The 24,700-nt window shown below is 38.8% G+C and overlaps 1 protein-coding gene across 8 annotated transcripts in view; it reads left to right on the top strand.

Annotated features, from left to right (window-relative positions):
* mef2cb (myocyte enhancer factor 2cb) overlaps positions 1-24,011 on the top strand; it is a 240,521-nt gene extending 216,510 nt beyond the window's left edge. For 5 of the 8 annotated variants that reach the window (XM_060836671.1, XM_060836640.1, XM_060836624.1 and 2 more), the window contains 4 exons: positions 7,315-7,484; positions 9,511-9,640; positions 17,115-17,250; positions 20,092-24,011. In XM_060836671.1, coding sequence (XP_060692654.1) covers positions 7,315-7,484; positions 9,511-9,640; positions 17,115-17,250; positions 20,092-20,413 — 758 coding nt within the window. In that variant the 3' untranslated portion in view covers positions 20,414-24,011. Of the gene's footprint in view, positions 1-7,314; positions 7,485-9,510; positions 9,641-17,114; positions 17,255-20,091 lie in introns of those variants that run through there. The other 3 variants (XM_060836654.1, XM_060836648.1, XM_060836662.1) reach the window with 2 other exon arrangements.
* The last annotated feature ends 689 nt before the right edge of the window (positions 24,012-24,700 follow it).

Raw genomic sequence — 24,700 nt, 5'->3', positions numbered from 1 at the left:
TGTGTTTTGGCAAGCTAGTCAAACAGGTATCACAGCCAAACCTCATCCTGTCACCTGATGACCACAGTCATACTCAATTACACACACACATGCGCACGCGCGCGCGCGCACACACACACACACACACACACACACAGTGCAGTTTGCTAGATGGAAAGCACAAGGAAAAACTTGGCTGATTTTGGTTTCCTTTTCCATTCACTACCTGAAGTTATTAAAGTCAAAGGCCATACCATTGAGATTAGGTAAATAGCAAGCACAGTCCAAGCATCAAAACTGATGACCTTCCTGTTCTTTTTAGCTCTAATTCCCATTGGATAAACTGACTGAGCTATTGGGGAAGCCACATGCCCCTGAAAACATAATGAAAAACCAGGGCACTCTATTTCTGGTAGCTACAAAAATGTCTTGTTACTGAAGGTATCAGATTTTAACTTATCAAGGTCATTATTTAGACCACGTTGAGTGAGCAGATAGGTATTGCTGATGAATGAACTTCACACTGAGGTTTATCCTTAATAGTTTCCTGATTTCACATCAGGACTTTAATATTTGCAGCTTGTGCACAAACCACATTTTATGCAAAAAAATTAATCATTACAAGCTGTTATGCAGTTCAGTAAATCTTCAGTTTTATCAAGTAAAACAAATGGCATGCGCTGTGCAATATTAAATTAAGTATTACTGATAAATAAAAATTTAAAATTAAAATGATTGTTTAGTAATAAACCTTTTTATAAAGTACTTCCATTAGCATCATGTAGAAAATGTAATCATGAGACTTTAAGATTTGAATTTATATAAAGAAAAACATGTGTTCCTCATTTTTCTGTAATTGTCCGGAAGTATGTCTAGTTTAGATGTATAATTTTTTATGCTTTATAGTGGGTAAACAGTTCTAATACTATGTTTATGGATGCATTGCAGATTATAATTTTCATGATCCACCATAATTTTAAACTAGCTGAGAAGGAAAGTTTTAATCTGTACATTAAAAGCTTGGGAAAGCTTTCTGCTTCTAGATCAAACTAAGTCATTCTGTTGTATTGATTATCTTGAGGAGGAGCACCAAGCCTCAAAATAGGCCACAATAGTCTGAGTAAGAAGGATGCGGTTTGCATAGTTGATGAAATGCAAAAGGAAACTTAGTCAACTACCACATACATGTAGTTTTCATTTATTTTCTTTGAATTCTGTGAAGGGAGTTTGCAGAATTGATTCATAATCCATAACCATGTGTTCTGAGTGCTCTTTCTAAATGTTGCTATGCCGAAAGGCTGAAAATATTTGAATTAAATTGCTGAATGCAGATATGATCCTTTAGTAGTTTCTGAAATTTGAATGGAATGTATTCTTGAAAATGTAAGAAGAAACATTGCAGTGCAAATGTCAGATTATTTTGTTTTTTTAATGGTCTATTAGAACAGTGTAATGCATTTCTCATGTTGACATACAATTTGTACTGTAGCTGCTGTGAACAAATTGTGTCAAACTTCACATCAGTTGCAGCATGAGAGGTGGATGTTTGTTAATTTTAAAATGTAACTTTATCCTGACTGAAGTTCTCAACGTAAGAAATAGGAACAAGAGTAGGCAATTCAACTCCTTGAGTGCACTATACCATTTGATACAAATATGGCTAATCTCATTTTGATCTGAGCTCCACTTTCCTTCCTAATCCCCATAACTCTTCAACCCATCACAAACTTAAAACCTGTCTCTTCTCCTCCTTATATTTATTCAATGTTCCAGCATCCACGCGTAGGGCTTATGCCTGAAAAATCGACTCTCCTGCTCTTCGGATGCTGCATGACCTGCTGTGCTTTTCCAGCACCACGCTTTTCGACTCTGATCTCCAGCATCTGCAGTCCTCACTTTCTCTCAGCATCCAATGCATTCAGGGATAGTGAATTTCCAAGATTCATGACCCTTTGAGAGAAGTAATTTCTCCTCATCTCTCTTTTAAATTTGAGAGTCACTGGGGACACTTCACCATCTATCCCCTTTAGGCATGACCACCAAGTGCTCTTGGACCAACCTCCAAAATTTGCAATCCCTCCCTTTATCTCACTGCAGGAAAATAGCCCTCCCCTAGCTGCCACACCTACAACTTCCCTCGGATAGAGGTCTTAACAATGCTACAAGCTGATTGAGTGAATCTGAGGTGTGCTTGCACTTGACTTCCAGGGTGTCCCTCGTCATGTCTCAGTGGAACCCCCTTGATTGAATGTGGAAGTACTGACTGAATGGCCTTCATTCCCCTTCACCCCAGAAAGGACTGTTCTCCTTTGACTTTCATAGTGCCATTTCTTTGAAGCACATGAAATATATTTGATATCTAAGCTGCTGCCACATGCTGCAAATGTGATATAGCACAATGCCTTACAGGGACCTGTCTACTCCCTGTCTAAGTAAGAATTCAGTGCTAATCACTGTCACAAGCTGTCTGCCACTTTTCTGTACTAAAAATGCAAACTTACCCACAGAGTTTGACAGACTGTAACTCAGCATTAAAGTCGATGAACGTTACAAAAGTAAGCTAAGATGCTTGTATCGATGTTAGCATAAAAGCCGCATGTGTAAATGCACGAGATGGGTCGCTGTCCCTATTTGCAAAGTGTAGCAGAGTGTGCATGTTAAGTGACCCTGAGCTCCAAGTGTTGGTGGCCTGAAATTATAGAATCCGTATAGTGTAGAAGCAGGCCATTTTGCCCATCAAATCCATACTGACCCTCCAAAGAGCATCCCATCCAGACCCCTACCCTATCCCTGTAATCTTGCATTTCCCACGGCTAATCCACCTAACCTGCACATCTTCGTGATTGTGAGAAGAAACCAGAGCACCAGAAGGAAATCCACGCATACACGAAGAAAATGTGCAAACTCCACACAGACAGGCACCCAAACTTGGGTCCCTGATGCTGTGAGGCAGCAGTGCCAACCACTGAGTCACCGTGCCACCCAGGTGGCTAAGTTGGTCCAAAAGCAGGCATAATGATATGGTCAAGCTAGTGGTTTGCTGATACACAGTTATTTGGATGAAGGATCAATGTAACAATGGAGCATGTAGGGATGCTGTGCAGAAGAAGCAGTGACATATTGGCCAGCACAAGCTTTCAACAGCCTAAGCCACCTGTTACATGCTCTGTTTTACCTGTCGTAATTTGCACCTCTAGTTTCTCAGTAGAGGAGAAGAGAATTGTAAATGGCGCATAAATTGAGTGAGTTGTGACTTGCATCAGATTCAGATGCGTGGAAATGAAATAGACACTACTCGAGTGAGATCCCAATGTTTCTGCTTAACATTTGAGGGGATAATCAGGGCATTTATTTTCAACATCAAGAATCTGATTTTTCATTTTCATCCTTCTTTTTCACCATACTCATCTCACAGGGAGGGGAAAATTCCACCTTATGTGTAGAAAATTTACCATTAACCTTCAGGTGCATCATTATCTGGAAATGCCTGACCAAATGTAGAACCAGGAAGAGGAGCCCAATTTCAACAAGTCATCCTTTGAATTATAGAAGTTACAGCACAGAAGGAGGGCTGGAGCAGCGATCCACCCTGAAAAATCTCCTCAGTATCCTCCATCTTTCTCTGCTTCAAATATTTACATATTTTTCTTTTAAAAGATGAGTCTGCACAAATACTGTCTCCACCAAACATTCTGTACACCACCAATGCTCAGCAGAGAGATGTTTTTTTTCTGAGCCTGCTTCTTCAGTCTTTGAATCCCTGAACACAGGGATTTTCCTTCTCCATTCACTAAAATATTTTTAATAAATCGATTAAATCTCTTCACAGTTTTGTCTATCTCACTGGATATAATCTCAGTTTGTCAAATCTTTCCACTTACCAGTAGTTTTCCTTTACTGGTATCATTCTGAATAATCTGCACAGCATTGCCTTCTCTGACTTTAAAATCCTCTCTGTCATCGGTACTACTAATTGCACACGACACATAGTTTAATCTTTGTCTATACAAACTTGTTATTACATCCTGACTATTGTACTTTATGTTTCTGTTGATGAAACCTAAATTTTAATTAGTCTTCACACTGACCTCTGAAGGGAGGCACCAACTCGCAGACACCTCCTCCTACTGCCCCCTCAACCATGACCTCACCTCCTATCACCAAACTATTATCTTCAAGACCATCTACAATCTTATCACCTCTGGGATCTCCCAGTCAGAGCCTCCAACCTCATCATCCATGAACCCGCACCTCCTACCGTGGATTCAAAAACCTGACTTCCCCATTCGACCCATTGTCTCAACCTGCTCCTGTTCCACTGAACTCATCTCTGTATATCTTGACACTGTCCTGTCCCCCTCAGTCCAGGAACCCCCCACCTATGTTCAGGACACCACTCACGCCCTTCACCTCCCCCAAGACTTTTGTTTCCCCGGCCCCGAACATCTCATCTTCACCATCCAATCCCTGTACCCATCCATCTGCCACACGAAGGTCTCCAAGCCCTCCATTTCTTCCCCTTCCATTGTCCCAATGAGTACCCTTCCATTGACACCCTCATCCGCCTGGCTGAACTGGTCCTCACTCTTAACAACTTCTCTTTGCAATCCTCCCACTTCCTCCAAACCAAAGGGATGGCAATGGGCACCCACGTGGAGCTCGACTATGCCTGCCTCTTTGTTGGGTAGGTGAAACAGTCCAGTGACACTGGCACCCCCCCCCCCCCCCCCCCCCCTCATCTGTTCCTACATTAAGTCAATGATTGTACCGGTGCTACCTCGTGCTCCCACAAGGAGGTTGAACAGTTCATCAACTTCACTACCACTTTTCTCCCCAACCTCAAATTCACCTGGACCATCTCGGAAACCTCCCTCCCCTTCCTGGATCTCTCCATCTCCGCTGACGAATTAACCACGGACATTTACTACAAGCCCACCGACTCCCACAGGGACCTAGACTTCACTTTCTCCCACCCTACCTCGTGTAAAAATGCCATTTCTTATTCCAAATTCCTCTGCCTCCGCCACATCTGTTCCAGGATAACTAATTCTACCTTAAAAATTCCCAGATGGCTTCCTTCTTGCAAGATCACAATTTTCCCTTCCACATGGTCGACAATGCCCTCCAGCACATCTCCACTTCCCACTCTTCTGTCCCTGAACCCCACCCCTCCCAATGCAACTAGGACAGAACCCCCTCAGTCTTCTCCTTCCACCCTACCAACCTCCGTATGCATCGTGTCATGAACCACCATTCTGCACCTACAAATGGACCCAACCACTAGAGATATATTTCCCTCCCTACCCCTATCAGTGTTCCGCAGAGACCATTCCCTCCGTGACCCCCTCGTCAGATCCACACCCGACTCCCGGCACCTTCTCCTACCAATGCAGGAAGTGCAAACCCTGCACCCACACCTCCCCCTCCCTCCTCCCCCCCCCCCCCCCCCCCTCCCAAACTCCATCCAAGGCCCCAAAGGATCCTTCCACATCTGACAGAAATTTACCTGTACTTCCACAGATGTCCGTTGCACCCGATGTGGTCTCCTATACATCGGAGAGACAGGATGCCAACTTGCAGATCGTTTCAGAGAACATCTCTGGGACACCCGCACCAACCAACCCCACCGTCCCGTGGCTGAACACTTCAACTCCCCCTCCCACTCCGCAAGGACATGCAGTCCTTGGGCTGCCTCCATTGCCAAACCCTTATCATCCGACGCCTGGCGAAAGAACGCCTAATATTCCGCCTTGGAACCCTGGAACCATACTGGATAAATGTGGATTTCACCAGTTTCCTCATTTCTCCTCACCCCACATTATACCAGTCCCAAGCCTCCACTCAGACTGTCCTCTTCACCTGTCCTTTGCCTTTCCCATCTGTCCACTCCACCCTCCTCTCCGACCTATCACCTTCTCCCCCTCCTTAATTTACTTATTGCGTTCTCAGCTACCTTCCCCCACCCCACCTCCCCTTTCCCATTTATCTCTCAGCCCCTTGGCTGACAAGCCTCATTCCTGATGAAGTGTAAATGCCTGAAACATCGATTCTCTTGCTCCTCGGATGCTGCCTGACCTGCTGTGCATTTCGGGCACCATGGTCTCGACTTGTCACAACTTTGTTTGCAATGGCATTTGTATTTGAATGCTTATGCTTATTCATCCCTTTGGTCTGCATTCATTAAGCATATGCTCCAAATTGTTCCTTCTCCTTCCACCTTATTTACAATGGATTATACCTGTCATTTGCGTGACCGTTCGCTACCCCATCTTTGTGGTTTTGAATTTATTTAAACCCTTTGCTCGAGTGTCCTTTGAAAATGTAACATTGGACTTTTAAACTGTGTCAAACTTGTGTATTTGAAAACTTGCAGTTGCATTAGTTTAAATTTTTCATGCTTTTACTTCAGTTCAAGTCAGTCCCTAACAAACACAGTACTGATGTAACGGATTATTTAAAATGTCAGTCGTGTCTGAACTAATTGTTGCCCTTTGATTTTCAACAAATGTTTGCAACTACAATTTTTCCTTGAGACAGGCGAGTTTCTCTGAAGTGTTTATTTTTATTATATGCAGTGTGGTGATGCGGCTATTGTTTTCCTCATTATTAGATTCATTTATCATATCATTCACTTATTAGTTAACCAAGTGAAGTGATACTCCTTTCTTTCAGAGAACCTGTTTTGTATTAATAAATCATTCACATTAATGCTCCTTTAATTATACTTATTTGTTTCTATTGTATTTTTATTTAAGCAGAGTTCTGATGTCCTCATCATAGGCTGCTAGCTTTCAAAGGTTTAATAGATGGTGTAGAGATACCTAATTACCCAGAAAGATATAATTATTAGTGTTTCAGTATTTCCATTTCAACTATGACCATTAATTCAGCACCTTCATGCATCAGGTAGGAAGTAATCCAAATTACTTGCTCTTGATATCATCACCATCCTATTGGAAACTCAGTTTTTAAAAGGGGGAATTTGCTGGGGATTTGTCATTTAATCATTCATCTTTTCCTTAGAACAATGAATAAAACGGATTCTGAGCTGCTTTGAAATTGTTGTTTCAAACTAAATGCTCAGATATTGGTAATGCAAAGAGACCAATAACATCATTTCATTTGAGTATTCCATTGAAACAATTTCTCCACACAATGAATGTTTTCTATGATCTTAAGGAAATTAGCAGATGATGAATAAACATTTTTTTTGAGTATATTTCCTGTAAATATTTGAAGATTAGCTGCTGATTGCTTATTCCTTATTTGTCACATATTAAATATGTGTCACATATTAAATATATTGTTGCTCATAATGAATCTTTAATGAAACAGGAAATGGGTATGGAAACCCCCGCAATTCGCCAGGTCTGCTGGTCTCGCCTGGCAGTATGAACAAGAACATGCAAACCAAGTCACCCCCTCCCATGAATTTGGGAATGAACAACCGGAAACCTGACCTCCGGGTTCTCATTCCACCAGGTTCAAAGAATATGCCATCAGTGGTAAGTGGATGCTTGTCTAAAATCTTCTAAAATAGAAAAAAAGTATATACAACAGAATACTTTTGATAATATTAATCATTTTTGTTTCATATCAGGCATTTGGGAGAGGAGTTTAGTGTGAGAAGCAAAATACTTTGATGCTTATATCATAGAAATTGACAGCATGATGATGTATAATAAACCTACATGTTTCTGTCACACAAAGTAGGTTTAAAACACAAGTGAAATAATATTTAAGTTCTCCTTTTAGTGTTGTATGTGTAAAAATACAATGAAGTAACCATAAAAAAAACTTAAATTCAGTTTCACTTTAAATTCAATGTGCCACAAAATGGCGTTGCCGTGTATACCTGCAATGCTTTTTAAATTTGCGAAGTTAATTTTTATTGTTCCATTGATGAAATGTGTTATACAAATGCTGGCATTGCTACATAATAAATAAAATAAAGCTAATTCCCAGTATTCTGTCACCTTCTGTTTAGCACAAGGCTCTGCGCTTATTGGTTGAAACCTAGTTGCAGGTTACAAGTGAAGCCATATTAGAGCAAAAGGTGCATAACCTAGGGAGATGTAGGAAAAAAGGTACATTTGATTTAAAATATTCTGAATTATTCATGCAGTCTGCAGTGATTTTATAGGTGGATTTATTTATTGATTGGAGCCCCAGGTGAGTAGCAATCCTACTTTATAGTCTTCCCAAAAATCAAGCCTCATCATAGGTCCAAACTCAAATGCTGCAGTTTCTGGAAATTTTTAACTTAGACAGATAATTCTGGAAGTGCTCAACAGGTCAGGTGAGAGGAAAAACATTAATATTTCAGCTAACAGTTATTCATTGCTCCTTTTATATGCTGTCAGTCGGAGGATGTTGATTTGTTACAGGTAAGTGAGAGTTCTGCTGATGCCTTCAAACTATGCCCAAATCAACAAATAATAGTGACTTCTTGTTTTTTGATTACTAAATGAAAGCATTCATCTACATCCCCTTTTCACTGATACAATTACCCCACTATTGCTGAAAAATAAGACACAAAATCGAAGCTTTTTATCTTGCACTCATCAGGACAGAATCACAGAATTGGCAAATTTCAAAGAGAATAATAATTTATACTGCATTGTTGTTCCCTTTGAAATGTGCTATCTTGCATTTCTGTCCTGATGAACGCAAGACAAAAGCTTTGACATTGTTTCTCTTTTCAGCAGTGTTAAAAATCTTCAGGTTAATATTATTTTTGAACAAGGCAGGATAGGCAGTACCATACTGTTTAACAAAAAGATGTGACTATTTATTTTCTATCTTGAACATTGTTTTTAAAAAAAAAGTATAGTTACAAATTTTCAGAGTTTCATATCTATGATTTTCATAAAATTTAAAAGCTAGATTTAGATGGGTTGAAAATGCAGGCAAATAACATTAACTGAATACATTTCTAAAACTGCAAAGTTGAACATTATTCGTCTAATAGTCAATTACTTACTTTGATCTGATAGTTCTGGTATTAAATGGGAAATGGTAAACAAAACTGAAAATGTGTTGCCTTCATAAGAATGTTACAGCCCAATAACTGTGAACCAAAAGAAACATAGCACCACCTACTGGTTATATAAAATATTTAGATTTCTCGCTTCTTCTTACAATTAAGATAAAACTAGTCAATTCTTTATAAAGTATGACTGAGATCCACTACTTCAGATTTTTTTCAATAAAAGTGAAATAACTGACATGGTGTGCATTTTTTTTGTTTTCTATCTGGTCTTTTGCCGGCTACAAAAGCACAATCTTTTACTGGTGACTAGGCTGGTTGCTATGGAGATACTGATGTAATTGGTTACCTTGGGAACATCTAGTCTCCTGAAGTGTTGTAAATGATAGGTTTGGAAGAGTTCTTAAAAGCTAATTATGTCAAATGATTCAGTTTATTAAAAATGTCTGGTCTACGTTTCATTTATTTCTGTGACTACTATTAAAAAGACATACAAAGCATTTTAAAAAAATAAAAATCACAATTTTTTTGATTTTCTGTAGAATCAGAGAATAAACAACTCACAAGCTGCACAGTCATTGGCTACGCCGGTGGTTTCTGTGGCAACCCCTACTTTGCCTGGGCACGGAATGGGAGGATACCCTTCAGCCATTTCTACCACATACGGTACTGGTAGGTAACTCCCATCACCTTAGAGTCCATTATGAAGTTTCACAAAATCAATCTGCTGTGACTACCAATGCTAGCTCATATTTCTGAAATAATGATATTCTTGCTATAACATTGTTTCTAAAACACGTGCTACATTCTGCATCAACATACCGATTGTCAAAGGTTATTGGTTGCAGTTGATGCATAAGCACTGCAATGAAGTACACGTATTGTTAGATATGAAAATAACTGTGCTTCTTCCTATGTCTTTGCATCTGACCTTCTTGCTTCTGTGCAAGAATGTATGACTTTCATTTGTTGTCCGTTGATTCCGATTAAAATGGTCTGACACCAAATAGAAATTGCAGAAGTTAAATCTCTGAATTGGGGAAAGCCATTTTCAATATCATTTGGTAGGATCTGGCAAACATAGACTGGAGCAACTATCTGCAGGTTCCCAAAGGATCCTTCCACATCCGACAGAAATTTACCTGTATTTCCACACATATCATCTATTCTGTCCGTTGCACCCGATGTAGTCTCCTCTACATCAGAAAGATAGGACGCCAACTTGCCTGTCGTTTCAGAGAACATCCCTGGGACACCCACACCAACCAACCCCACTACCCCGTGGCCAAACACACTTCCTTCCCATCCCACTCCACCGAGAACAGTTTTGCTGGTGCTCCTTGCAAATGTGGCCTTGATGTCAAGCGCTGTCACTCTCACCTCTAGAGTTCAGGTCCTTTGTCCCTGTTTAAACCAAGTCTCCAATGAGAGCAGGAACTGAGTGGTCCTGGCAGAACCCCAATTGGGTGTCAGTGAGCAAGTTATTACTGAGCATGTGCTGCTTGATAGCACTATTGATAACATTTTCAATCACTTTACTGACGATTAAGTGTTGGATTTGTCTGGCTTTTTGAGCACAGGACATACCTGGACAAATCAGGTAGATCTCAGTGTTGTAGCTGCACTGAAATTGTTTGGCTTGGGGTGCAGCAGGTTTTAGAGCACAGATCTTCAATATATTATCAGAATGTTGACAGGATGCATAGCCTTTGCAGAATCCAGTGCCTCCAACTTTCTCATGATATCATGTAGAATGAAACAAATTGACTGAAGGCTGATACCTGTGATGCTGGGGAAATCTGGAGAAGGCTGAGATTGATCATCTGCTCAGCATTTCTGGTCAAAGATTTTTGCACCTGCTTCAGGTTTATCTTTTGCACTGATGTTTTGGGCTCTTCCATCACTGAGAATGATGATGTTTGTGGAGCTACTTCCTCTAGTGAGTTGTTTAATTGTCTGTCACCATTCACAAATGGATGTGGCAGGACTGCAGAACTTAGATTATAATCCGTTTGGTTGTGGAATTACTTAACCCTATCATTGCTGTTTAGGATACAAGTAGTCCTGTTTGGTAGCTTCATCAGTTTGACACCTCATTTTTAGGTTTGCTGGTGCTGGTCCTAGCATGCCTTGCTGGACTCTCTATTGAACCAAGGTTGATTCCTTGGCTTGATATTAATAGTAAAGTGGGGTAAATACCGGGCCATGAGTTTGCAAATTGTTTTGGAGTACTATTGTTAATGGCTGACGGCATGTTGTGGATGCCCAACCTTGACTTGCTGGCTCAGTTCAAAATCTGACCCACTTACCACGGTGATGGGACCGCAGAGCCTGATGGAAGGAATTTTTGATGTGAAGGTGTGTCTTCATCACAGTAGTCACTTTTAGTCCTGCGGTTATGCACAATTACATCAGCAACCAGCAGATTGATAAAGATGAGGTCAGTTATGTTTTTCCCTCTTGTTGGTTCCCTAGTCATCTACTGCCAACCCATTGTTTTCTTTATTTTAATTTTATTTTTCGGCTTTGTACAAGATTCTACACCTAGGAACTTTTCTACCTAAGATGTCACCATAAGTGCTGCGTTTAAACTTTTCACAGTATTCATGTGAGGACATGTGACAATAAACCTAATTCAGTTTGTTTCAGATCCACTCTAGCAACAGTGTCCTTTAAGACCTGACCTGCTCAATCAGTACTGCTGCTGCTGAGCTACTCTTGGTGGTAGGCATTGAAATCCCCCACCCAGAGTTCATTCTGCACTCTTGCCACCGTCAGGGCTTCCTTCAACTGTTGTTCAACATAGAGGAATACTGATTCATCAGCCAAGAGAGGATGATATGTGGCCTTAGCAGGAGGTTTCCTTACCAATGTTTGACCTGATGCCTTGAGACTTTATGGGGTCCTAGGTCAATATTAAGGACTTCCAGGGCAACTCCCTCCCGACTGTATGCCATTGTACTGCTATCTCTGCTGCATCTACCCTGCCAATGAGACAGGGCATATCCAGGGATATTGGTCTCTAGGACATTATGATTTTGTGAGTATGACTGTGTCAGGCTGTTGCTTAACTCGTATGTGAGACAACTCTCCCAGTTTTAAACCTGCTCCAGATGTTAGCAAGCAGGACTTTGCAGGGTCAGCAGGTTGTGTTTTTCCTGTTGAATGGCTTTTGCCTGTAACATCAATTCTCCTGCTCTTCAGATGCTGCCTGACCAGCTGTGCTTTTCTAGCACCATACTCTTGACTCTAATCTCCAGCATCTTCAGTGCTCACTTTTGCCCTGTGTTTTTCCATTGTCATTTCCGGTGTCTAGCTTGATACCAGGTGGTCTGTCCGGTTTCATTTATTTTTTGACAATTCATAGCCATTGTTACAACTGAGATTTTTTTTTTTATTAAGCCAATCAAAAGGTGGTTAAGCATGTTGTTGTGGATCTGGGGACATGTGTAGGCCAGACCAGGTAAAGATGACAGATTTCCTTCCTTAAAGAACCAGATTTTTTTTTCCTAACAATTGACAATGGTTTTAGGGTCATTATTAGAGTCTAAATTTCAGATATTGTTGAATTCAGATTCCATTATCTGCCTTGGTGTAATTTGAACTCAGGACCTGAGAACATTACCTGAGTTTCTGGATTAATAGTCAAGTGATAATACAACTAGGCCACTCCCCTCAGAGAGTGGGTGGCACAGTGGTTAGTACTGCTGCCTCACAGCGCCTGAGACCCGGGTTCAATTCCCGACTCAGGTGACTGACTGTGTGGAGTTTGCACGTTCTCCCCGTGTCTGCGTGGGTTTCCTCCGGGTGTTCCGGTTTCCTCCCACAGTCCAAAGATGTGCGGGTCAGGTGAATTGGCCACGCTAAATTGTCCGTAGTGTTAGGTAAGGGGTAAATGTAGAGGTATGGGTGGGTTACGCTTCGGCGGGTTGGTGTGGACTTGTTGGGCCGAAGGGCCTGTTTCCACACTGTAAGTAATCTAATCTAATCTAATAGTTTAGCATCAACCACATTGTGTATGGAATCACAAGTCGGCCAAATCAGGTGTGGATTACAGATTTCCTTAACTCAGATTGTATTTTGTTTAATAACAGTGTTATTAGGCTAGCTTTGTTTTCTTCTAAATTCAAGAATTTTATTGAACTCAAATATTGCCATCTGCCATAGTGTAATTTGTGCTGATGTATTTAGAACATCAGTCTGAGGTTTAGGATTACTTGTGCGGTGACTGTACAGCTACTCCACCATCCACACATCATGTCACCATATTAGTGGTTTCATCAGTATCAGACTCTTAGATATCTTTTGATGTGAAATCCAGTGGAATTTATGGGAGCGTGGAAAAGCACCATCTTAACACAGGCAGTAACAGGCGCCAGTACTACTACATGTGTCTCTGGTGATTACATGCCCATGCATTGGAAATTTTTATTTTTATCTTTATATGTGTCCATTTGTTTCTTTAATTACGTTCCTATGAATTATCTTGGACCAGTTTACTACTTTAAAGTTGCTATATGAATGCAAGTTGTGTGTATGTTAGTAAGAGCAATCTATCCTGAGCCACATGTTTTAAAGGAACATGTAATTCTAAACAAATTGTGTTCCAGAGTTCTTTGTATTGTATTTATTGATCATAATTCCACAACCTTAATGCAAAAGATGGCAAAGTGTTGCCCATGAAAAATATAATGCTGATCAATTCTGCATCAGTCAATGTCCTGCTGGGTTAAACTTTCCGAATTGCACATTTTGTTAGCACCCTTCAGTTTTGATTGTCATCTCTATCTTGCATTCAGTAATATAGTACGAATCTAATTGAAAGCAATTTTCCAAGTATAATACTTCCAAAGCAATTTACCTTAATTGTTTAGATGCACCTTGAATAAATAAACCCACTTCAGCTAAGAAATATAATACATTTTAATAGCATAATTTTGAAAGCTTTTTACTGCTCATTAACTTTTGAATTGAATTTTGCTAAATTACCTTTAATTATTTCATGAAGGATGCTGCTTAAAATTCAAAAAAATTTGCTCAAATAGACTAGAATTTTATTTGAGGAACTTTTATTTAAAGGTTCTGACCATTCACATGTGTCTTAATATGTTTAATCATTTCAAGAAACTTATAACTGGAACTATTAGTAAGAAAACAACTTTGAAGAACTTTAGGAAGCACATATGACTTTCTGCTACTTTAGTTAGCAAGCTCCTATTTTAAGTTCTATTTCAGTGTTTGTGTTGATAAGTAAAGCAAGTATAGCAATGAAAATTGCAACAATTTTGTAACTGAATGAAGTGAGTGATATGAAATAGTATATGTTCAAAAAGAAATAACTCTGAGGGAAAGATTTTGTGAGGTGTAGTATGCTACAACAAAGTATGGTCAAGGAGTGTTTCAGTTTGTCATAGTGAACATATGAACAATTTGTGGGCGGCACGGTGGCACAGTGGTTAGCACTGCTGCCTCACAGCGCCTGAGACCTGGGTTCAATTCCCGACTCAGGCGACTGACTGTGTGGAGTTTGCACGTTCTGCGTGGGTTTCCTCCGGGTGCTCCGGTTTCCTCCCACAGTCCAAAGATGTGCGGGTCAGGTGAATTGGCCATGCTAAATTGCCCATAGTGTTAGGTAAGGGGTAAATGTAGGGGTATGGGTGGGTTGCGCTTCGGCGGGTTAGTGTGGACTTGTTGGGCCGAAGGGCCTGTTTCCACACTGTAAGTAATCTTAATCTAATCTAATATTGATATTGAACCACTTGCTACTCTTCTAGTATGCTGCAAATATGATGCCATGTTCTCCATTAATTTAAAAAAAGAACCATTTCCAGACCTGATGATTGCTTCCTGTGAGTTGAAGTCAAAAGAAATGAAACCCCTGAATGGAAGGATTCTGCAGAAATTAGAAATGTAATTTTTGTTCAATAATAAACATTCTTTTTGCAGAAGTCCATAGGAGATGCTTTCAATCAGATCCACTGTTAGATCTAAGCTGGGAAATTAAATGAAACAACTAAGGAAAGCAATACACTTTCATAATAGTTTGAATACATTTTACTACTCATTAACTTTTGATTTAAACTTTATTAAATTATCACTAATGGCTAAAAAATTTGAAATGACAAGTCTAATAATGACCATGAAATTGTTATTGATTGTTGTACAAGTTCACTACTGTCCTTTATGGAAGGAAATCTGCTATCTCTACCTGGTTTGGCCTTCATGTGACTCAAGATACACAGCAGTATGCTTGATTCTTAACTACCCTCTAAAATGACCTAACAACTCATTTATTTGTAATAACTGTTAAAAAGTTGTCAATGTAATGGAACTGAATAGACCATCCAGCATCGACCTAAGCAGTGGAAATAACAGCAGTAAACGCAGCCTTACCAAGTCAAAACTGAAAATGCTGGAGAAATTCAGCAGGTTTGGCACCATCTGTGGAGAGAGACAGACAGACAGACAGAGTTAATGTTCTGCATCCATTATGACTCATCTTCATAACTTCAGTTGAGTTTCTCCAGTATTTCCTGTTTCTATTTCAGATTTCCAGCAACCATAGTATTTTACTTTTATTTCAGACCTGTCTTCCCCAGACTTATTTAATAACATCTAGGGATTAGTACTAAAATGGGAAGAGCCATCTGACAGAATAGATTAGATTCCCTACCGTGTGGAAACAGGCCCTTCGGCCCAACAATTCCACATTGATCCTCTGAAGAGTAATCCATCTAGACCCATTTCCCTACCCTGTATTTACCCCTAACTAATGCACCTAACATTTCCCTACCCTGTAATTACCCATGACTAATGCACCTAACACTATGGGCAATTTAGCATGGCCAATTCACCTAACCTGCACATCTTTGGACTGTGGGAGGAAACCAGAGTACCCGGGGAAACCCACGCAGACAAGGGGAGAATGTGCAAACTCCACACAGACAGTTACCCGAGGCAGGAATTGAACCCGGGTCCCTGGCGCTGTGAGGCAGCTGACCACTGAGCCACCGTGCTGCCTTGTAGTCAGGCAACAACCTGATGTATTCATTCTTGTAGAATCGCATGTTTCTTGAGAATGTCCCAGGCACCACCATCACCATCACCATCCCTGGGTGTAATCTGTCCCATCAGCAGGATAGACCTAACAGTGGTATATATTCAAGAGGGAGTTGCTCTGGGAGTACTCAACATTGACTCCCATGAAATCTCCATCTGGAGTTCAGGCATGTTAACATGTGACAGCATGAAGGTTGATGTACAGTAAACAAAAGGTTGAGTTTATTGTTTGTAACTCTACTTATTGTTTGAAGGTGGTGGCAGCAGGCTGCTGTATTAAGAAATTTTTGCTTTTTGCACAGATGAGTTCAACTTTAATGTATGAAATACATCTACTGGTAACACAAAGATGGTGCTTTTTCAAAGAGCAAGTCAGTGAAAGATTCAGAAAGTGTAGTTTAGGTATATTTTTAACATTAAAAATCAAGGGCGAAAAGAATGATTTGGCATATATACTCATAGGAAAGATGCTGAAGGGGGTTGTTATGAAAAAAAAACCCTGTCTTTCAAGCAATATTTTCCCAGTGCACAAATATTAAAAGAATTTTTTTCATGTTAGCTATTTTTTTTCTGCCTGGAAATTGAGTGGTAGAGAGTACAGAGATCAGGTGGAAAGAACTTCAGTATGCCAAGAGTTAGGCATAAGAAATATTTTGTCACAAGGAGTAGTTTACATTGAAACAATTGCGTGTTGGAATTAAGAAATGAATAGCTATTAGAAGCAGATAAAGGTGCATTGCCAAGATTGAAGAGAAAGACTGTAATATTAGTTTTGGATTGTTCTAGAGTTGGTATAACACAATTAGTGAAAGCTCTTTCTGTTTTGTAATTGTTGTGACTCTGTTGTGACTCTGTAGTTTCCTGATTCTTTTCGATACTGCATTACCAAAAATTTAGATCTTTTATTATACTTTCAAATTAAAGATTTCATGCTAAAGTGCCCAAAAACACATTGAAGGTGATTCAGACATTGAAAGTGAATTGTTTCGTTTGGAATCTTAAAGATAAGATTTGAATACCATTATGTTTACTTAATTTTGATGTTTCTTCTTCCTCTTATCCCATGCCTGTCAACATCGCAATAAAGAATATTCCCTTAGTAGTGCTGACTTGTCATCTCTCACTGGGTTTAATACTACCAATGCTCTCCATCTTGGCTCAATGACTGGCTGGCAGCAACATCAGCTACAGAATATGCAACATTCAGCCCTCAGCCAACTGGGGTAAGTACATTTAACTGAACAGTGAATTATTCTTCTTTGTATGATTTATTTATTAAATCTCTTCATTCCCAGTGTACCATAGTAGATGCATGTGTCTTACTCATGAATTGAGTTACTGTACAGTGTGAACCAGGAGCAAATGCCATAAACAAATTTTATTCCAACTCATTATGAACCAATATTTGGAGTAATATACTACAAAAGTGATGCTATATATTGTCAATTTGGCTTTTTTTGTTTTACTTATTGAGATCTTGATGGTTGTTACTGGGGAAAGGCAAACTTTGTTGACAGAGAACACTCATAGCTCAGCAAGTGGAATACTGTTTCCCTATTCCAACTCAAACCATATACCTCAAACCTAACTTTGGAAGAGCACCCACTACTACACAATTGTCACACATCTATGTTACTCAGCATCAGTTTTCTTAAGTTCATTCAGCAGAGACCCTTGCAACAGAAGAGAAATGGTTACTCTTCACATCATCAGACTAGGGTGGTTCCTATAAATCCTCAAGCTGAGAGAACTGTAATCTGTTCTCTGTTATGGGTCCCAGATCTTGTTCCATGCATCCACTTCTTTATTTCAAAGGATAACTACATGGGTAATTGTATGTTTTCAATATTAGAGAATAGTTTTAGAGTTTGAGTGTTGTAATGTCAATAAAATGGTTTTAATGTCTTGTCTACCTTCTCTTCTTCCATTGACTGTTCGAGGAAAAATGATAATAAGAATATTTCAAGTCTTGCACTTATTTTTGAATTACTATGAAGCATTTGGAGAGGCTGCCTGTGGTTCCCTGTTGATCTTGCCATGACAAAGCCTTGACCATTCAGTCAACATGCCAATCAATAACACCTTTTTCTTCTGTAGTGAAAATTGTTATGACTGTTTGAAATTTGGCTTGCAGTGTTTATCCTGATGTGCATGAGACAGAAACCTCAAGCCACATGTCTCTTTTTTCAGCAAAAAAGAAATCGTAGAGCATCTGATTGCAGATCTTTTAACTTTTAAAGAAGTAGCTTGGCAATGATTGGCCACTTGGGGGCATTGCAGTATTTTCGTTGCAGGCACTGCTATATACCAACCAAATGGATGAAATATAATTGAGGGATGGATCGAAGAAATTGGGCCAAGATTATTTTATACTTGAAACATAAAAAAAAGAATTACCAGAAAATTTAACATCTCACTTAGGTTAAGGAGTTTTGGATAATTTATTTGCGTCTCCGTATGTATTAAAAATATTTTTTCAATATGCAGTGAACATCATCTCCACAGATATGTTTTTATGATATTTCATCTTGCTGACAATGAGCCATGTTAAGTCTAGGATCAAAGGAATATCATAGTCAGTGTAATTGAAGTGAGTTTGAAATCATTTAGATGTCCATAAAACTCTAAACTTTTAGAATATCTGACTCATCAATAACATTCTAAACAAATGCCACAAAAATGTACCAAGGTATAATATCTCTGGAAACCCTAAATATCCATTGCTGGTTAAGATGAAAATCCACTTACAGAAATTGATCTCATACTCAATCCATCCCTTGTCTTGATCACCTTCTTCCCCCACAGTTGACTAAGCACACTCAGTAGGTATCTGCAGCTCACCCATTCATATGATGCACAATTTTCATTACATGACTATGCAACAAAGTTCCTACAAGTTCCTAAGTACACCTGCAAAAAAGGTACAACAACTTGATTTCAGAATGATGCCAAACCATTATGATTTATATTTTATTTTTATTCAAAGGTAAAATATCAAAAACAAAGAAAGTATCAGTCTTCATATCATGTTAACTCCGAATCTAAATTACTGTATCCATGCATCCAAAGTTTAAAAACATCAATGTAACATCTGCATTTTTTGTCCTGCTCTAATTAGCCTGGTGATACTACCACTGTGCCACCATCTCCCCCGAACTTTGAAGAACTGTAGTTGTTTGTCAGCGGAATACAATCAACCAGTGAATTCAGATAAAATTCTGAACCACCAGGTGCCACCAGAATAATTGTTTATGCTTGCAAAAGCTTTCTATTACTAATTGCCGTCAGACTACTATTGACACCTCAAGCAAACCTTTAGCTTACCCTTTAACGAAGGAAATCTGCTGACGTTACTTCGTCTGGCCTCTGTGTGATTCCAGACCCACAGCATGTTACCTGCCTTCTGAAATATCTGAGCACAGTACTCAATAGGGATGGGTGACAATTACTGATCTTGTCAGTGATGCCGAGCTCATACAAGAATAAAAAAAGTCCTAAATCCTTTAACTCTGCATTCTAAAGATCAATCACATTTTAATTCAATTAACTTAAAAATCAATAGTACTCATTATGTCCTTTGCTGTATAAAAGAATTAGTGCACTCTGTGAAAAACTATCTTTGAGCATTATATCAATGAGCAGTCTCTGAGCAAACTGAAACGTGTTTGGTTGATAACATGAAACGGGAGCTCTAAACCTCTTTGTTTACCTTTAACTCAGACTTCATAGGGAAATAGTTTGAAACTTTGCACTCCTTTGTTGCCTGCTTATAAATCTATTAAACAGTTTCTTTATGCCCATTAAATACACAAATGTGAGATTGCAAGCAATATTGACACTGAGGCTTTCAGATACTTTTGACACTGTTGCATTCTAGGCCAGCAAGAAGTGGTAATTCATCAGTGTAGCTGTAAAGATTTGCTACTGGTAGTGTAGTTATTTCTGATCAAAACACTTCAGAGACTTAACATATATATGCAGTGAGTGTCCATGCATGTTTGTATGTATTCAGGTGGGGGCAATTGCCCTCTTCATTCTGTAACTGGTTTCCTTTCCTTCTACAGAGTTTGTACTAGCACTCACTTATCTCAGAATTCAAATCTCTCCCTGCCTTCTACTCAAAGCCTCAACATCAAGTCAGAACCTGTTTCTCCTCCTAGAGACCGCACCCACACACCCTTGGGATACCCGCAACACTCAAGGCTCGATGCAGGGCGATCTCCAGTGGATAGTCTGAGCAGCTGTAGCAGTTCCTATGATGGAAGTGACCGAGAAGATCACAGGAATGACTTCCACTCTCCCATCGGACTTACAAGGCCTTCGCCAGACGAAAGGGAAAGTCCATCTGTCAAGCGGATGAGGCTGTCTGAAGGATGGGCAACATGATAAGATTCTTCAGTAATTTTTTTTCTTGCAGTGTGTGTGTGCGCTACATTACAGGGCAAGGGAGGGAGGGGGGAATTCAACATTATATGTGCCGTGTGTGGAAAATAAGTCAGGTACTCTGTTTTGTAAAAGTACTTTTAACTTGCCTCAGTGATATAAAGTAACGTAAATTGCTGAGATAACAGCTTTAGCACTTGAGTTGTACAAAGAAAACCCTTGTACAATGTAGATTTAACTGCTAACTCTTTTACATTGCTGTGCTCCCTTGCAAAATGTATGTTACAATAGATAGTGTCATGTTGCAGGTTCAACGTATTTACATGTAAATAGCAGATTAAAAGGAAACATTTGCCAGAACTGGCGGATCTTTGCTGAGAAAGAAAGTGCAGCTGTTATGCAACAAAAACAAAAAAAAATTATATATGTATAGGTGGTTGACAGGCCCAGAAATATGGGTGACCATTTTCAAAAAAACAAACTGGTCAACTGACATCTCTGAACATATTAAAGAAAAAAGGCATATCAGCAGAGTATGGAACTCAATGAAATGAATCAGTCATTTAAATGAGGACCATACTTTGACAAAATAATAAAATATCATTAATATGTGGAAAAGTCCAAATTCTGGGTCTGTTTAACATTTTAAGTGGATTTTAAAAAGATGTACATTACATTTTGCTTATATTTTCATATGGAAGCAAGAAAAGACATTTGCAAAGCATTTGTGGCTTTTTGTAGTTACCTAAGCCAAAATGTTTTTTTTCCTGATAGCTTTGCTGGTATTTTAAACAGTCCTAAAAATAATGGAATTGGGCTCTTCGTAAGGAAGCACTACCCTAAACCATGAAAAAAACTCCACGCTTTGCTAACCAAGATAACTGTTTTCTCTTTGTAGAGGTTTTGTTTTTGAATTGTGTATTTCTAATTATATAAAATAATATTAAGAAAATCTTTTAAAATCTGTGAAATTAACATGCTTGTGTATAGCTTTCTAATATATATTAATTATGGTCATAGCAAACATTGTTTTGGTTATCTTATTAGTGGGGGGAGGGGAGAATGTATTTGTGCATATGCACGTTTAAGTAACTAAATTCTTTAGATCTTTTCTGCACACCTTTTTGCAGAATCAGAGTTGGCTATGTTCAGTATAATGAGGTTAACCAGTTGGGAGGACGGGTTTAGTATGTATTCTAAATTTTGTTACTGTTAAGGAATTAAAACATGAAAAGGAGTAGGGCTGCCTGTCATTTGGGTACTGGGGTAATTTCAGAAGTACTTTGGGTTCAAGAGTAGTTTTCCTCAGTACATTCAAATTGCCAATTTGTGATTCTGAGCATGGTGGTGAAATGCTATAATATTCTTAATCCAATGTGATCACTTGGCAAAATGTATTTGTTCACTTTACTTGCATTTGTATGTTTTCTAAACAGGAGTTTTTGAATCTAAAGAATTACCAATGGATATTTAGTCAATTAAATGCTGCAAAGTTTTTTTTTAAAATGCGTTCTTAAAAATTGTTAAAGAAAACATAACTTTTCTCAATCATAGCCCCCCGACCACAACCTGAATAAGAATTCATCTGTGTGTGTATATGAATGTGTTCTCAATCTGTTCTGTAATAGATCAATTTGATGCTAAATGGATTTCAAAGCTAATTTATATTTGAAGCTTCAATCCCAGTTAATTTTTATGTCTTCACAGTTTCATTGTAATATGTTTACATGTTACTAAAAAGCAATTCTCAGTAATGACTCAATCAATAAATGAACATCAGGCAGCCACAGACTCCTAACTCTATTTTAATTCAACAACCTTTTGCAAATTAAGTAATCGATTTCTTTGTAGATCGAGCTACTAGCAAAATATCATAACAGCAAATCAATCTCCACAGTTTTTAAAAATCAATTGAGAAGCACAACCTAATTCATAATGGGTCACTCCTTTCTGTACCTACAACCCTCTACTTATTATTGTCCAAGTGTTATAATTTTGCTGTATGTTTGACCACAGAGTTAATTCTGAGTTAGCATATAATGATACAGTACTATGGTTTTAAGAATTATTGGGGCAGAGCCCCTTGTATATTCTCATTTACTCACAAAACCATTGGCTAACAGATTTAGGCAATGTTCTTTACTGCAAGGCAAAAAATAGCAGTGGCACTTTCCTGGGGGCACTTAAGTTATTTTCTGTTTCATAAAACTCATGAACATCAAAATAAAGCTTGTTACTATTCTACGCAGAAGTGAGAGCAAAGTCACTTACTGATATCTTGATGTTTGCAATGCATTACTGCTGCCAGTAACTTGAGTTGACATATCAGTGCCAGCAGATGTCATACAGTAAGAGCTGAGATAGTGAAAATATCAGCAAACCAGATCAGCTTTGACCGAATATTCTGCAAAATCCACTATTCTACCTCTAAAAGACAGAGTTTATGATAAATGGGATATCCCAATGTTGCCCCAAATGAAATATTTTAATAGCCCTAGAAAATAGTTGCACCATCAAAAAATACAGCATTCAGGAAAACGTATTCTTTAGAAAAAAAAATCAGCTAGCTATCTCAATTCAGTATCATACTTCTTTAAAGTTTATTTTTAAAAGTCTGACAATATATTTATTTATAGTTGACCATTGAAATAGTCTTTTTTTAAAATGGAAACCTAAAGCAAGAAGTAGAATTTTTATGCATACAAATGTTTCCCAACCCCTGTAAAGTATGCCTTGAAGGTTTGGCTTTACAAGAAACACAATTAACAATTAAAATCAACAGTGTTCCATAAAACCACTTTGCTCGAAGAAGAATTGCCTAAGAAATAAATTATGAGTGCTTCAACTGTTACTATTTGTGCCATCCGCTGTGTAGAATGTGGCATCTTTATTCTAATGCTGGTTTCCTGCCACTACAGAGTTCTGGAAAGACTGATCAAATAATGTTTATTTAGAGTGCTTCAAGTGTAGGGTAATGATAAAGGCTTTTGTTAATATTTTAACCAAAGATGTGGAGCAATCCAGGCAGTTAGCCACAGTTTTGCAAATATGTTTCTCTAATTGTTTTGTTTTATTTTGTGTTCAGGTTATTATACATATTCTACTTGCCCTGTTCATACCTCAAATTCATCCATACCTCAAAAGAGTTTAAAGAGGTCAGTTAATTAAGCAATTAAATATGGTACCGGTGCTCTTATGAAGGAACTGTTATCAATTGTAGCCCTGGATTGCTTTGGAAGGACTATTGTTATTGACCTAAAACATACTTGGATTGCTCCAGCTGGTTTGCTGTTATTTTTTTTTCTGAGGATTTGTTTCCATTATACAATAGTAATACAAAATGATTGCTTGTAAATGGGGAAATGTGGACGTTTGCAGCAAAAATAAAGAGGCTCACAGCGGCATAAGCTGGACTTTGTCGCCACTTGATGACAAAAAGATGTTAATAACTAAGTTAAACTACATCTGTGTATCTCAAGGGACTTAATTCAGCTGTCTGTAGTGAAAATTTTTATGAGAAAATTCAAGTTTCTCTCGCTGGAAATAAGGTATAATTTGTATTTTGCAGACAAATCAGTAAAGTTACTGGCTTTCATAGTGATTTGATGTCTTTGTGTGTTTTTTTTCTCTTTCACATGCAAATAGTGGGTGGAATTTAATGCAGATGAGGTATATCTCACCTGTCAGCTGGAGAGTTGACAAGAGTCCTGCATCACAGCCTTTCAGGGAAACCTGCTGAACTCAGTGTTAGTGGCCAACAGCTGTTGTGGCAGGCAACACTCCTGGGGTTGGAATGCTCAGGATCACTAAGAGTCCTCTACTAGAGGAGAGTGATGGCAGTTTAAGGGCGGGTACAGAGTGTAGGTCTTGGGGGAGGCAGATTGATATCAAAAGCAAGTGGATTATTGTTGGCTCTCACGGTGTCCCCTTTCACAATAATGGGCTCCTCAATCAAGCACTGAGTGTCTTTGACCGAGACACCCTCTGGAAAGCCTGCAGTGGGTTTTCTGTTCTCCATAAGTGGATACCAATGATGGTAGATTGAGATGCTTCCTAAGGTCCTCAGTTGGTGGGCAGGCTTTCCAAGGCTGTTGATGAGAGTAACACTGTTGATATGGAATACATAGACTTGCAAAGGACTCAATACAGCGCCACACAACAGACTTCTGAAAAAAATTATATGTAATGCAATAAAGGGAAAATGGAATATGAATAGAAAATTGACTGAGGGGGATCAAAGGGCAATAGTTCATGGATATTTAGTAGTGGAGTTTCCCATTGAGCAGTTGG

Source organism: Hemiscyllium ocellatum, chromosome 2, assembly GCF_020745735.1.
Source record: "Hemiscyllium ocellatum isolate sHemOce1 chromosome 2, sHemOce1.pat.X.cur, whole genome shotgun sequence".
Taxonomy (NCBI): Eukaryota; Metazoa; Chordata; class Chondrichthyes; order Orectolobiformes; family Hemiscylliidae; genus Hemiscyllium; species Hemiscyllium ocellatum.
The sequence above is the reverse complement of the archived record's forward strand: the minus strand, read 5'-3'. Positions and strand labels throughout refer to the sequence as shown.